Raw genomic sequence first — 14,539 nt, 5'->3', positions numbered from 1 at the left:
ATCCCATCTGGACCCTGCAGGTTTTCCTAAAGCTACAGCAGTAATTAATGTTAATTAGTGCTCTGACTCACACAGCAGTCTGGGGATGAAAAAGGAATTGCTTTCAAGGCTGGTGCTGTTATTAGACTCCTGGAATAAGAGGAGCTCTGCCTGTGGTTTCTTTCCCCAGATGGCTTTTGTGGTCCCAAGGAGCCTGAGTAGGATCCCAAGGACTGTGAAAATGCTTGGACATCACTCTATGTTCTTTGTAACACCTTTTATCCCCCACTGTTGATTAAGCAGGTTCTTGGAAATGCCAGTGAGGGTAAATTGCTGAGAGTAGTTTCTTTTATTATCCTGCTTTGTGCTCCCTTGTCTCTCCTTATCTTTCCACATTTCTCTGTGCAGCACTTGGCTACAGAGAAGGATGAAGGTGGTGAGAGCAGGGCAGCTCTTAGGGGTTTTTCTCTGGTTGCTGATGGCTGCTTTTCCCATCCAGACCCTTTGCAGGAACTGTTGCAGTCTGAACAGGGACATGGAAGCCTTACTTTTCTGAGAGGCCAGGGGAAGCATAGAAAAAAAGGCAAAATATGTTTATTTTCAAGGTACCCCAGACCTCTAGAGATCCAGCTAAGGGCATTCCCCAAGGTATTTGCAAGGCAAGTGACCTTGCCCTGCCTGGGAGCAGGTAGCTGAAGCATGGACCAGGGAGCTTGTGAGCCTCCCTGAGCTCCCTGAAAATAATTTTACTGTGCTGTGAATTCATTCTTGTTAAATATATTTTTTAAGTAGATTACAAAGCAGAAAGAGCTATCTCATGAGTCTGCTTTTATTAACAAGCAGCATCAAAGCCATGTGGGAATAGCATCACAACGTGCTGGATGGGTTTGATGTGGCCAGTGAGGGAACATTCAGTCATTTAGTGACCTAAAAGCTGAGGGTTTCTGTGTTTGTAACAAACCCACAGTGTAAGTGGAGTACAAATTAGGTGGGTGCACAGCAGACATACCAAAAAGGAGGTCAGAAATCATCCTGTAATGTGGTTCCTTTTCACAAACATCTTTTTAGCTCTCTCTCCTGTCTCTGTGGCAGATCCAGAAGAAGACAATGAGTCATTTATCAGTTTGGGGGCTGATTTTGTGGAGTAGTAAATGAGGAGGAAGGTGTTCCCTTAGATGGAGCAGTCAGGATTTTGACTGATCACACAGTTCAAGGTGAACTGCAGCCACAGCCAGTTTCAAGGGGAATGTGCAGAAATCCAGAAGTCACATTTACAGCAGCTGGGGTTATAAGAAAGAACCATGGCATGGAAGGGGTCATGAGGAGTTTGGTGACCTGTCCAACAATGCAAATTAGAGCCCAAGAGGGCTGATATAATCCTTGAATGTCAGAGCAGTGTTACTGAAATAAATGGCAACTGTAGTGAAATTATTGCTGCAATCAATCTAGTGCTGACATCCACATTTAAGGAAGCTTAAACTAATATTAGATAAATATTAATTTGAAAAAAAAAAAACGCCACAGGAATAGCTTGAATGTTAGGAAACCCACTGAGAAACTAAAGACTTGGGTGAATGCTCAGTGAGAATGAGGATGGTGGTAAAAGACAAAATTTTGGAGGGAGTCTTAGGTCAGCAGCAGGAACTTGGGAATTAGAGGACAAGGTCTGGGGGTACAGCAGAAGGACCAACAACCATTTCTTCAAGCACACAACCAGGGTGGAATGTGTAAGAAATTCCAGAACGCCCTCCTTGATCCTTTCTTTTCCCCCAAGCCTGTTTCCATCAGTGCAGCATTGCTCACATTGCAGCCTCTCCCTGCTGTCCCCCTGCCTGCAGAGTGCCAGGAGCCCCAGGCTGGTGACCAATTCCCTGGTGTGGGTGCCCCAGGGAGGGATGCTGCAGATCTCCAGGAGCATCCTGCACGCCGAGCTGCCCGGAGCCCGCGACTCCGACATCACCTACACCATCTCCCAGCAGCAGCCCAGACATGGTAAACCCTCTGCAGATCTGCTCCCCAAGCTCTTAGCTGCACCTGGGGGAGGCTTTCCTTAACATTTTGCCCTTCCTCATCATCTGTGTTTCTCCAGTGGTGGTGGAATTTACAGCCCTGAGAGAGCAGAATCTTCCTGCCTAAAGATAATCCTCGGTGGTGAATTTCTGGTTTGAGCAGCACAGAGTAGGATCTGCCTCTAGAAACTGCTGAGCACAAAGTTTACCTTGAAGAATTCCCTAAATTCCTTGACATTTGATTCAATTTGTCCCAGAGGAAGAATAGGGGATGTTTGGATCTGTAGATAAGTCTTGTCCCCAAATTCCTCTTGAGAGGCTCTGAGCTCAAACTTTCACCAGCAACCCCATGCTTAGGGAGAATCTTCTGGGCACAGGGGAGTGTGGAATGTTCTGGGATTTGTCACTGAGCTATAACTGGAAAAAAAATGGGATGAAAAAGAGGTTTCATGTAGAAAGAAACAAAATATGGAAGGAAAAGGAAAATGTTCTTTTCTAACTCGGCATCACAATTTTCTTCACAAAAACCATGCCTTCGAATAACATATTTTGCACTTCTAAGAAATGATACCACATTTAATTTGCTGATCCAGGAAAATGAGAGGATCCCTCTAGCAACATCCATGGTTTTTTTAATCCTTTTGCTGTAAGGACAGGCTGGTTTCCATAATAGCTGCCAGCACCTGATGGAAACAGAGATAATGAGAGTTTTGCAGTTTAGAAGAGAAGTAATTAATTTGTATTCCCCCTTTTAGTTTTCTGCAGATGAAGGTCTGTCTTCTCATTTTTAATAAGCATTTACATGAAAACAGGAATTTTTCCCCGAGGAGCTTGTCTCCTGCTGCCTATCCCTAACTTAAATTTATAATTCTGTGTTTGTAGCACCATAATTATTGCTGCTGTGATTAATTGCAGTAATATAAACAGGTTTGTAGCTGCAGGTGAGGAAGAAGCAGCAGAAATCAATGATCACCAAAATTTATCTAAAATACTGTTTTGCAGAAAGGGAGGGAAAAAATAAGAGAGAGAGAAATGTGGAAAATGGTCCTGAATCCAGGAGGGCTTATCTGCCTTACTTAGTCTGTGACTAACGGGAAAGGTATTCATATACCTATAGAAAATGTAGAATTTGATTTTTAGATTTTTAGGGGACCTCCCATGAGCAAAACCATAAGATCTGGAATGTAATTAAGGTGCTGATAAAGGGATTTTAGCCCAGAGTTTGGTGATCAAATGGAGGTGTGATATTGCATCTTGCTGAATTACTTTTTTAGTTGCTCCAACTTTTCAAGGGTGGTTTGGGAAAATGAAATGGGAGAGCTTATGATGGATGTTTCACATAACAGAGTGATTAATTATCAATCAGCAGAATTATCAACCCATTTAACAGAATTAATTAACAAGATTTCCCAATGTCACCGGGATGTCTCAATGCCTGCTGCTGGCTTTTGGGAGCTCTGCTGGTGTTTCTGTCACTTGACACTGTGGCTGGGTGGGCATTTTCCTTGGCTGCTCCTCATCTGGAGCAGAGGCAGCTCTGTGTTTTTTCCATGTGTTCTCCCAAGCTGCTCCTTGCTTTCCCAGGGGAGGTGGTGCTGCTGCTGCCCATGGCAGCGGACGGCCCTGCAGACTCCTGGCAGCTTTTACCTGATGGAAGAGCAGCTTCCCCCACAACCTCCTTCACCCAGCAGGACATCAGTGATGGCATCGTGTGGTACAGGCACTCTGGAGCTGAAGTGGAGAGTGACTCCTTCCAGTTCCAGGTATTCCTCATCATCTCCCTGAAATAGCACCTGGCAGCTCTCTGAGGTTACTGCACTTGTGTCTTGAGCCTGAGTTTTAACAATAACACAGATGTGTGTGTAAGTACATACTGGCAAATGCAGCACCCTCTCATAAAACCCAGAACATTTACACCAAGTGAAAAACATTCCAAGAGCCTTTTTAAAAATGGTGTGTTTTGTGAGCCCCAGAGCCACACAACTCTTAATGAGTTAATTTTGGCTTCAGAGCCCTTCATCTTGCCAACAGTCCAAAAGGTGGAAAAACTCCCCAGCAGCTGGGAAACTGAAATAAATCCCCACTCCCCACAGGTTTGAGAGCCATAAAATTCCTCAGACAGGTCCTTGCTGTTTGCTGAGAGGGTTTCACAGCCTCTTGTAAGTGAACACTGGCACACAGTGTTTGTTGCATCTGGTTTACAAGGCAGAAGCAATTACTGTAGCACCGGAGAGGCAATTAAGGTAATTTCTGAAGTAATTAACATAAGTGATAATGAGGAATTTGTGAGTGTCAGTGTTGAACAAGCTAATCTTTGGCTTAATTGCTGCATTCCTCTTAGACACTATGCATTTTGCATGAGTTGAGTGTTTGGCTTTAGTATCTCAGAGCAGGAGCAATAATTGTACAGAGAGCTAAGAAAGGGAGCTGGGAATACCTGGTCACATCAGGAGACCAAGGCACTCCTGTCCAAGCCTTGAACTCTGGGTTGGGACCAACCAGGGCCAACATGTTGTTTTCATCAGTTTTAGGACAGAGCAGGTGCAGCAAATGGCTAAAATGGCATAATTCCTTTCATCAGAACTTACATTTTTATGCATTTTCCAAAAATTAAGCTTCAGGATGTCCATTTGCACTCACAAAGTTCTCTGTGGAGTTTCAGAGCACACTGCCATCCCTACTAAAAGATAAAACCATAACTGAGTCTATCAAAGAAGGGAGCTGTGTTTTTTGGGTGCTTATTTCACCCCAGGATTGCTGGGAATACTTGCAGGCTCTCCTCTAGGGAATGGTTCTGGTACTCTGAGTTTTTACCAATTTATTAATATAATTTGCTTTGTATGTCTTTGCTGCAGGCTTGCAATTAGGAGTTAGATACACTTGACTTAATTTTTTGGTGCTAGAGTGGAAAATATTTATGAGTCTTTGAAACACAAGTCACATCTTGTGTTTCAGCCCACCTTGGAAGCTTGGGAGCCACTGCCAAGGGAAAGTCTGAAACAGATCTGGAAATCACTTACCCATTGATGTGATTTTTCCCTCCCAGGTGTCCAGCTCTGCCAGTCCACAAGCCAGCTTGGAAAGCCACGTGTTCAACATTGCTGTTCTGCCCCAGACACCCAAAGCCCCTCAGCTTTCCCTGGGCTCCTCTTTGCACATGGCTGTAAGTGATAACACCACACAGATGGAGTGGAGTAGGAATGGGGGAAAAAAAACAGATTACAAGAGTAGTTGGGGTGGGTGGTGCAGAAAATACCCATGAAAAGTTGATAAACTCAGTATAAAAAGTGATGAATGTACAGACTGGAAAGAAGAGGGAGAAAGAGATGCAAAATCATCATTTTATGGAATTCTTACCCTTTCCTGAGAAACCAGGAAATTCTGAAATTTAGCATGCCAGGCATGGGGCCAGGAAAGGCAAAGGAAGCAGTGGGAGAGGGATTAGTGGAAAGTCCATGGCACAACAGCCTTGTCAAGGTTTAAAATAGTGGCAACCTTTCCAGGGTGATAATGAAACATGGCCAGACTGCTACTTGGAGCCATTTATCTTCCTGCTCCTGACTTTTTGTTGTTGTCATTATTGACAAAATTGATGGGAGAGATGTCTGGCAGAGCCACACAGCACTGGCTTTTATAGCTAATTACTCCCCACAAAATTCAATAGGGCCATAAAACACCTTTTACCTCACCACCTGTGAGTCCCACCTTTGGGAGAGACAAATAGGCCTTGGAGGCAGTGAGGAAGAAACATAACCTTAAATCTTTCCCTCAAAAAAATGGCACTTCCCTGCCCCAATGTGATGGAGTTCTGTTCATTTGTCTTCAGACTCCTTCAGAATGAGACTTCTTAAAGCTGAGAGGAAAGCACAATACTTGGAGTCTTCCCATCCCTCTAGTCTTGACTTTGACTTGTGCTGCTGAGAAAGGTCAAGGCAACTTTGATGACTCTTTTTCTAAACTGGACACATCTATATTGGTTTTTCTTCAATCAGGTTAAGCTGTTTCCCCCATATTGGTAACCTTTCATGTTCCAAAGCAGATTATTTAAGTGCCCATATCCTTAATTTAGCTTGCTCTCTCCCTATTTTGCTCAAGATTATGAAATGAGCTGGATGCTTTTCATACCCAGCTGAGCTGTTTAATTTGGCAACTTCTCAGAGCTGTTAATTCTGCAGGATTAAGGCCCATGAACATGTGGAAATTAACCTGGTTTTGGGCACTTAAGTCTCTTCAAGCAGCACTGTAATTCCTTTAACGTCCTGCCTGCCTTTGGTTCATGATAATCTTGTCATGGAAGGAACAGAGCAATTTTAGACAGGTTTAAAACAAAAGAGAAAGCTTTAGTTTCTTTATATCCCAGTGGAAAGGGCTGAGTCATTTTCATAGTTTCTTTTGAAAGAGAATCCAGCCCAGCCACATCAGACTATATGAGAAAACTACACAGACAATCAATTACATGTTCATCCAGGGAGTTCTTGATCCAACTAGGTTTTCCTTTCTCTCTTTTTAATTGCTGTAGGCCAAAAGAGAAACCTGACTACCTGTGAATGTGAAGGTTGTGCATCTGCAGGGGACATGGGGTCAGGTTTAGGTCTAGGAACTGGGCCTTTACATTTAAGAACTGTCTTATATATTTAACTAGAACTAAGCAAATTCTCTTTTTCACTGCATTTTTGGGTGAATCTTCCCATGTCTCTGGCCTTGATGCTGATGGTGTGATGTGTTTATTGAGGTGCTGGAGGACCGTGTGACAGTGATTGAGCCTCACCACCTCTCCTTTGTAGACCCGGAGGTTCCCAGTGAGAGGATCCTGTACAACGTGACTGTGCCTCTCCTTCCTGGCCAAGGCAAGTGAACCTGTTGCTGCTGCATTCATTGCCATTTTGCTGAGCACATCTCCTTCTTCCCTCTGTGTTCCATTCTGGGGAGGCACCTGTTGCTTTTTTCCTTAGTTTTTGAACACCTTGTTCCTCACCCCCATTCCTTTGGCTTCTTCAGGAATGTGCTGCAGAGCTCAGACAGTTTTTGCTACTGTCTGAATAATATTGAATGTTCTGTCCTGTGGCTTTCTGCTTCCCACCTCTCCAGTGAGAGGTTATTTGAGGAAATGCCTAAGTGAGGAATCTCTGTTTAATTTCCCTTGTCTCCAGAGCCCATCCTTGATGCAGTTGCATCCGTATGACTTGTTCTGGAACCAGTACAAAGGGAAAGCAAAGGAATCAGATGGAGGAATTGACCCCTCCTGGTAATGCTGGTATCTCTGACCCACAGGTATTGTGGAGCACAGGGACAGGCCTCTGTCCCCAGCCAGGTACTTCACCCAGGCAGACATCAACCACGGCAGGGTTGCTTACCGCCCGCCCGCCGCCGCGCCTCACCTCAGGGAGATGATGGCCTTCTCCTTTGCAGGTGAGCATCCCACTGCTCCCTGCAGCCTGGGGCAGGCAGCTGGGCTGCTGCTCTTCCTCCCTGCTGGGGAGACTCCTGCCCAGATAAACACCAGCTTTCTCCAAAATCCCCCAAATCCACGTGTGCTTTCCTGTCCTGACACCATCACTGTGTGCTTGTGTTTGTCCCGCCAGGTCTGCCAGAGTCCGTGAACTTCCGATTCACAGGTATGAGAACCACTTGTTCTTTCCTGGCCAGAGCAATTTTCATCCTTCTTTTGCCCTTCTCATTGCCTGTTTCTCCTTGGCCTTTGTTCTGCTGCAGGCACCCCTGTGGGTGCTCAGTAGGGATTTCTGGAAAAGCACATGCCTGGGGAATATGAATTCATCTGGCTCCCAGCAGTGTTTTACAGATGCTGAGCTGCAGCTTGCTAGGGCCATCTTTTTCCACTGGCTGCCTGAAATCAATCCTAAAAGCCTGATTCATTCCTGTTGTCCCCCCAGTGTGAACAAGAAGTTTTACACTCTCATTTTTTTTTAATACAGTGCGAAGACATTTCTGCAATTAAATTGCCAAGATAAGCTGCTTGCCTGTTTAACACACCCTTCTATTTCCATGTGCTTTGTGGCTTACACCAGCAAGGAGAAGTCTATGTTCTGAGTTAGGGCCAGAGATAAATGCTCTTGGCCTGTGTGAAGTGTGTGTGTGTGTATGTCCACAGATCAAGGTGCAGCCTGGAAAGGTGGGAGATGAGTCAACCATGTGGGATGGGGATTTTTGTACAGACAGGTGAATTTCCCAGGTGAGGAGTCCCTGCAGGCCCATCCCTGCACTCAGGTGTGGTTTTTGTCTGTGCCTAGTGTCTGGTGGGGAGCACACGAGCCCGGAGATGGTGTTTGTCATCCACCTGCTCTCTGCTGAGCAGCAGCCTCCGGTTTTCCAGATTGCAGCTCCGTTCCTGGAGGTCAGCCAGGGGGGCAGAGCCACCATCGGTGAGTGGGGTGCATGGGGCAGGCTGGGGGCTCAGCTTGCTGCCAGCAGGCCCAGGTTCACCTGAACAGGGGTCACTTGGGAGTCACTCTAGGAGAGAATTCCCTGATACAGCCTGAGCATCATCAGGGGAAAAACTGTTTCCGTGAAACTCGCAGCTCCAGAATTGTACTGACTGAATGATGCTTTTTTTGGGCTCCATTCACACAAGATGTGCTCTCTTTCCCTGGCACAGGGATCCAGTTGGCTGTAAGTGACACGGATACAGCTCCTGAGGATCTTTTCTTTGAGCTGGTGAAACCTCCCCATCATGGCATTGTGCTCAAGTACAGCGCAGATGTGCAGGAGCTCATGAGAGCAGGTGAGTGGAGTAAGAGTTTCCCTCAGTGCAGGAAAGGGGTTTATCAGCCTGGCTGGTTTAGGTGAGCAGAAGGAGACAGATGCCCCTGGCAGATAAGGATCCATCCCTAGGGAAGCTGTGAGCTCATGAAACAGCTGGGAAGAACAGGAGGGTTGGTGAATCACGAGGAGTTGCTGTGTCCCTGGAACTGGGAAGGTCACAGCTTTTCCTCTGCCCTGCCAGCTCCTTAATAAATGTCCTCATAACTCATCCCAGCCCTGGCAGGATGGAATTAAATGCCAGTTTAGTTGTTGATTAAGGTCATTTGGGTTGGATGCCTGTTCTGAGCAGAGTTTTTCTGACTCGTGTGTCTCCCCTGGCAAGGCGACACCTTCACCTACGAGGATGTCACTCGGAATGCTCTGCAGTACGTGCACGATGGCTCAGCAGCAGCAGAGGACAGCATGGAAATCTCTGTCACCGACGGTGTCACCACAGTCAGCACGATGCTGAGGGTGGATGTGTCCCAGCTGGACACCCATGGCCCACAGCTGGCCCCAGGCTGCCTGCTGGCTGTCACCGTGGCCAGCAAAAGCTCTGTCACCCTCTCCCGACAGCACCTCGCTTACACGGTGGGTTTGCATCTGTCTTTAAACCCAGGGAGTGCTGCCAGCCCCCCTTCCTCATCCCCCACACACCTCTCTGCTGTCAGCATGGATTCTGGGTAGAGAGCTCAAGTTTTGACTGCTGCCAAAAAGGGGATAACAGACTCTTTCATCCCACAGGGATTTAAGGTTATCCCCATTTGACTGTAACAGAGGTGAACTGCCATGCTAAACATGAGAACCTAGTTAATCCCAGATTTTTCTATCAAACAGACTTGCTAATAAAGCACATGGATTTGCTAAGTGTTAATCTCTTGAAGATTTCAGCCCCCTCACCCACATTCCAAATTGGCCTGGCTCTTTTTCTGGGCAGATTGGAAGGGGGAAGGATGAAACAACCCCAAGATGCTGCAGAGCTTGGTAGCTTGAGTTGGTCCCAGGGCTTGTGTGCTGTGCAGTAGTTATCCTGCTGGTGACATTCCCAAGAAAGCTCTGTACTCCCTGCAGATGATGTAGCAACCTCCTGAGCAAGGAGAGATTGTAGTACAGGTGTGAGGCTGGAGAGATCTGAGCTGAGAGAGGCTGGCTGTCAGACACATGATTGGGATTTTATTTTCTTTTTCCCCAAGGGATCAGCCTGGATACAAGTCTGGAATATGTCCTGTCCTCCTCTTAAGGAGGAGGGCTGACGAGGGAGCTGCTCAGGTTTAATCTGAGTAAGAGGACAGATAAGGAAAAGAGGATTTCACTCCTGACCTGTATGCTCAGGATGTGATGATTTCTGCTCTGTGTCTTATTTTTCAACCAGCTAACAAAACTCCCCTGAGAAAGATGACATCTGAGTTGTGATAGGCAGGTGTAATTCCCTATAAAACACTGATTCTTCCTTCCATTTTTAGTAGAACCAAGCAATGGCTGATTTTGCCCTGTTATGATTTGGTTTGTTTCTTCATGCTTAGGACAACAATTCTCCTGACTCAGAGATCAGAATCCAGCTGATATCTCTGCCAGCCTATGGAACCCTCCTAAGGATGTCCAATGGACAGCTTTCCAAGGTTTATAATTTCACCATGGAAGACATCAACAGCCAGAGGATCAGGTAGCAAAGAGCACTGTTCTCCTTCAAGTCATACCAGTTAAAAGCTTAGTGGGCTTTTCCTCAGGGATCTCTGGGCTACTTAAAATAATTCTGGGAATGACTGTGAAGGAGGGTTGGGAACTGAGACACCACCTCTCTTCCAAGAGGATTGCCCTCACCTCTAAGTGCAGGGATGGGATGGATGTGCCTGGGGGGTCAGTGAGACTGCCTGACTGCCTGTGTCCTGATTCCACAGCTACTCCACCACGTTTGAGACCAGCAATCAGCCTGTTACTGACATCTTCCACTTCTCAGTCCTGGATGCTGACAGCAACCACCTGGACAGGCAGATGTTCACCATCACCATCACATCCGCGCTCGTGGCCTTCGCTGACCATGTCACTGTGAGAGCCTGCCCAGGCCATGGGGACAGGGACAGGACACCAGTGCCTTAGAGGGCAGCACCTGAATGGCTTTCCTACACTGGGGGGAAGCACTGGATAAAACATAGTGTTGCTTGTGCCATGCCCTTGGAGGCCAGAGGAGGCTGACAGTCCACTGCATCCCTGAACCTCATCTGTTTATATCTGTTCCAGTCAGGAGCTGCTTGTCCCTAGGGTGTCCTCTTGATATCAGTGCAGCAAATCAGATTTATCCCTACTCAGTATTTCATCCCTAATTTCACCAGCCTGTGTGTAAGAGATGAGCATAAGATGAGTCTGGAGACACCTGGTGCTTTGGACTGACACAGAGCATTTCACACTCCTTATCAAAGCCTTAGGAAATCATCTCCCTCCTTTCCAGCTTTGCATCCCCTCTCCCTTGCCTCACAACTCTTGCCTTTGAGAGGTCACCGTGACTCTGCCAGTTCCCTTCCTGCCCTGATAAGGAACTCACAGGTTCCTCTTGGAGGGCAGGCAGGCTTTGTTCTTCCCATCCCACCTCACCTCCCTGCCAAATTCCTGATTAACTGACCTAGGGGAGGATGGGACAGCACTCCAGAGCCCAGGCAGGTCTCTTCCACGGAGGCAGCCTCATTCAGTAAGGATTTGTGTTGTCTGCTGTTGCTTTCCAGGTGGATGAGGGAGGCAGGGTCCTGCTGCTGGCTCATCACCACCTCACTGCTGATTATGATACTGCTGCCAAGGAGGACTTGAGGGTCACTATGGTCACTCTGCCTGTGTATGGCTACATTGAAAACACCAGGACAGGTAAACTGCTTGGCTCCCTCCTTCTTCCTGGCTGGTTTGTGCTCCTAAGAGGATCACACCTGCCATATCCCATGGAGGGGATCACTTGTGCTGCAGCTAAAACTGCAGCTTCCCCAGTGCCCACTCTAACACAGCACATGTTGCGACCCTCAAAGGTCTGGGAAACCAGGTTGTAGAAAGGAACATCCCTCCTTGTGCAGCCTTCACAATGTGCTTTTCTTCCCCTCATCATGCTGGGTTTGTGTTATCAGCCACCTGAGCATCCTTTCACCAGTGATACTCTGGTTTGCAGGTGAGAGCTTCGGCCCGCAGAGTGAGTCTGGGGGGACCACAGAGGCATCCTTTTCCCTTCAAGATGTCCTGGAGAAGAGCATTTACTACTTCCAGAGTGTCCACGAAAGCATTGAGCCCACAAGTGATGTTTTCAGCTTCTATGTGAGTGATGGCTTCAGCCAGTCAGAGGTGCAGAGCATCAACATCACAATCCAGGTATACCCAAGTTGTGCTTTGTAGCGTCTTGCCCAAGGCTCACTGCTCTGGTGTCTCCTCCCTCTTGGAAGCAGCCATGATGCTGGATAGATGTGGAGGGACTGGCAATGCCAGCAGCAGCCATTTGGGAGTTTGTGTCTCATTGGGGTTCATTTCCCTGTGTTCATTTTCCTTTCTGTGGTGCCTCTGCAGCGGCAGAACGACGAGCCCCCGAGGATGGTGCTGGAGCCTGTGCGGGTGCACGAGGGCTCAGCTGTGCTTGTCACCAACGCCTCCCTCAGCCTGCAGGACCTGGACACCCAGAGCAGAGAGCTGGTCTTCGTGGTGAGCCAAAGTCCTGAGCATGGTATGTCCTGACAGGCTGGGAGTGAGGGACAGGGAGTCTGTCAGTGTCGGTGTCTGTCTGCACTCAGTGTGTGTGTGTAAGAGCTCCTGCTGGGGGAGGGGAGCCTGGAATGTGGGATAAAGCACAACTGGGGCCAGGATTGCCCTGTTGCTGGCGAGTTGTCCCTCGTTCCTTGCTGCAGAGCAGGAGGGGGCAGTGCATGTGTTTCCCTGGGAAGTTCCTGCTGTGTTCCCCAGTCCCTGCTGGCAGGTGGCATCTCCAGTCAAACCAGACAAAGGCCATGTCCCAGGCAGTGTTGATCCCTGTGTTGTTTGCCAGGCCAGCTCCGCAGAAGGCAGAGCAGAGCAGAGGCCCTGGAGCAGGGCCAGGTGCTGTCCAGGGGCTCCTCCTTCACCTACCAGGACGTTCTGGACGAGCTGATCGCTTACACTCGCAGCGGTGCCGCAGCACAGACCGATGCCTTTGGCTTCTCCCTCTCCGACGGGCTGCACACGCAGGCAGGGAGGCTGGAATTCTCCATGGAGCTGCAGAGCCAGCAGCCACCCACTGTGGCTGTCAGCAGGGACCTGCAGCTCCCAGCTGGTATGGGCACAGGCATTGCTGGGTGGTGCCTGCACCAGTTTCTCACTGGGCTGGCTGGAGCTGATGGGACTTTACTTTGTCTGGTGCAGGATCTGCAGCTCAGCTCACGGCTCAGCACCTGAGAGCAGCAGCTGGGCATTCAGGGGACACAGCCATCAGATTTGTCCTGAGGAGGGACCCCAGCAGGGGCCAGCTGCAGCTGACCACAAGTGATAGTCCAGTCCAGATCTCTGCCAAAGGACCCCTCAAAAGTTTCACCCAGGCTGATATAAACAAAGGTGAGAGTGCTGGATTTTAGGTAGTCACAGCAAGTATATAAACCAAGGCTGGTTTAGGTAATCCTGTGAGGAGCAGGGAGTTGGACCTGATGACCTTTATGGGTCCCTTCCAGTTTGAGATATTCCATGATGCTGTGATCTTTATGAGACAGGGACAGTGAGCTGAAGTAGGGAAGGGAGAGAGAAAGCAGTAAGGGCAGAACCATGTATCATTAAACATATGTTAAAAAGTCTCTCTCAGCAGGAGAAAAAGAACAAAGAGAGAAAGTAATGAAACCCAAATCCAGGAGCTCTGTCAAACCCTAAGTGCCTCATCTGATGGTGCCAGACTGCTTCCAAACTAAGAATTAACTGCTGCAGCCTGCAATAAAGCATCTCTTTTCTGCTGTCCCTCTCTCCAGGGCACGTGGTGTACAGCCACAGGAAAGGGGATCCTGGTGGAAACTTCCCCTTCACCTTTGATGTGATGGATGCAGATGGCAACAAACTGATGGACCAGGTTTTTTACATCCATGTCATAGGTAAAAAGTAGTGCTGAAGTTATGTTTTCTTTGCTGCAGAGCTCAGGCCTGCTCACAGATTCTCACCCCACATGAGGCAAAACATAATTCTTGAGATGCAGTTTTGATGTGCTGTCAATTCAAAGGCCTTTGAAGTGAGGGGCATGGGGAGATTTTACAGATGTAAGGGTTCATCTCTAGCTTCTCACAAACTCACTGAAAAGGTAGAAAAAATCCCCTTAATATCTTCATGCTGCTTAGACTATCTTTAAGACATTATGGTGCTACCATCCCTGATTAACAGCAGGGCCCAAAGTTCCTGGTTTGGAATTATCAAAATGTTTGTGCACATGTTGTCTTTTTCTTGAGCACAAGCACCTGAGGGAAGGAGTGTGACTGTCTCTAACTCAGCTCTGTGTTTACCCCTTCCAGAGGACAGATTTCCCCCCTCCATCATCACTAACAAGGGGCTGGTGTTGGATGAGCACTCAGCCAAGACCATCACAACCCTCCAGCTCTCAGCCACTGACCAGGACAGTGAGGACTCCCAGCTCCAGTACAAGGTCACCCAGCAGCCACAGCTGGGCCACCTGCAGCACGTGGCCTCCCCAGGTGAGCAGGGAGCTGTTGGCCCCTCAGACCACCAAAACACTGCTTTTGAGGAGGCTTTTGAGCCCTCAACATTCACTGTAGGACAAACCTGCCCAGAGGCAGCAGCACAGAATTCTGATTCCTGTTAGAAAT

At 47.9% G+C, this 14,539-nt stretch overlaps 1 protein-coding gene across 1 annotated transcript in view; it reads left to right on the top strand.

Moving 5' to 3' along the window:
- The window catches only part of FRAS1 (Fraser extracellular matrix complex subunit 1), a 97,022-nt gene that overhangs the window by 66,281 nt on the left and 16,202 nt on the right, over positions 1–14,539 (top strand). Inside the window, exons 29-46 of the mRNA XM_079306028.1 lie at positions 1,818–1,971; positions 3,573–3,751; positions 5,035–5,151; positions 6,721–6,835; positions 7,260–7,397; positions 7,571–7,603; positions 8,237–8,368; positions 8,602–8,727; positions 9,091–9,338; positions 10,271–10,410; positions 10,646–10,793; positions 11,465–11,600; positions 11,893–12,089; positions 12,282–12,435; positions 12,754–13,017; positions 13,107–13,295; positions 13,697–13,816; positions 14,228–14,407. Coding sequence (XP_079162154.1) covers positions 1,818–1,971; positions 3,573–3,751; positions 5,035–5,151; positions 6,721–6,835; positions 7,260–7,397; positions 7,571–7,603; positions 8,237–8,368; positions 8,602–8,727; positions 9,091–9,338; positions 10,271–10,410; positions 10,646–10,793; positions 11,465–11,600; positions 11,893–12,089; positions 12,282–12,435; positions 12,754–13,017; positions 13,107–13,295; positions 13,697–13,816; positions 14,228–14,407 — 2,770 coding nt within the window. The remainder of the gene's footprint in view (positions 1–1,817; positions 1,972–3,572; positions 3,752–5,034; positions 5,152–6,720; positions 6,836–7,259; positions 7,398–7,570; positions 7,604–8,236; positions 8,369–8,601; positions 8,728–9,090; positions 9,339–10,270; positions 10,411–10,645; positions 10,794–11,464; positions 11,601–11,892; positions 12,090–12,281; positions 12,436–12,753; positions 13,018–13,106; positions 13,296–13,696; positions 13,817–14,227; positions 14,408–14,539) is intronic.

This window comes from Erithacus rubecula (assembly GCF_903797595.1).
Source record: "Erithacus rubecula genome assembly, chromosome: 5".
NCBI classification, from domain to species: Eukaryota; Metazoa; Chordata; class Aves; order Passeriformes; family Muscicapidae; genus Erithacus; species Erithacus rubecula.
Note: the sequence above shows the minus strand (reverse complement) of the source record. Positions and strands in the feature narration are given on the sequence as shown.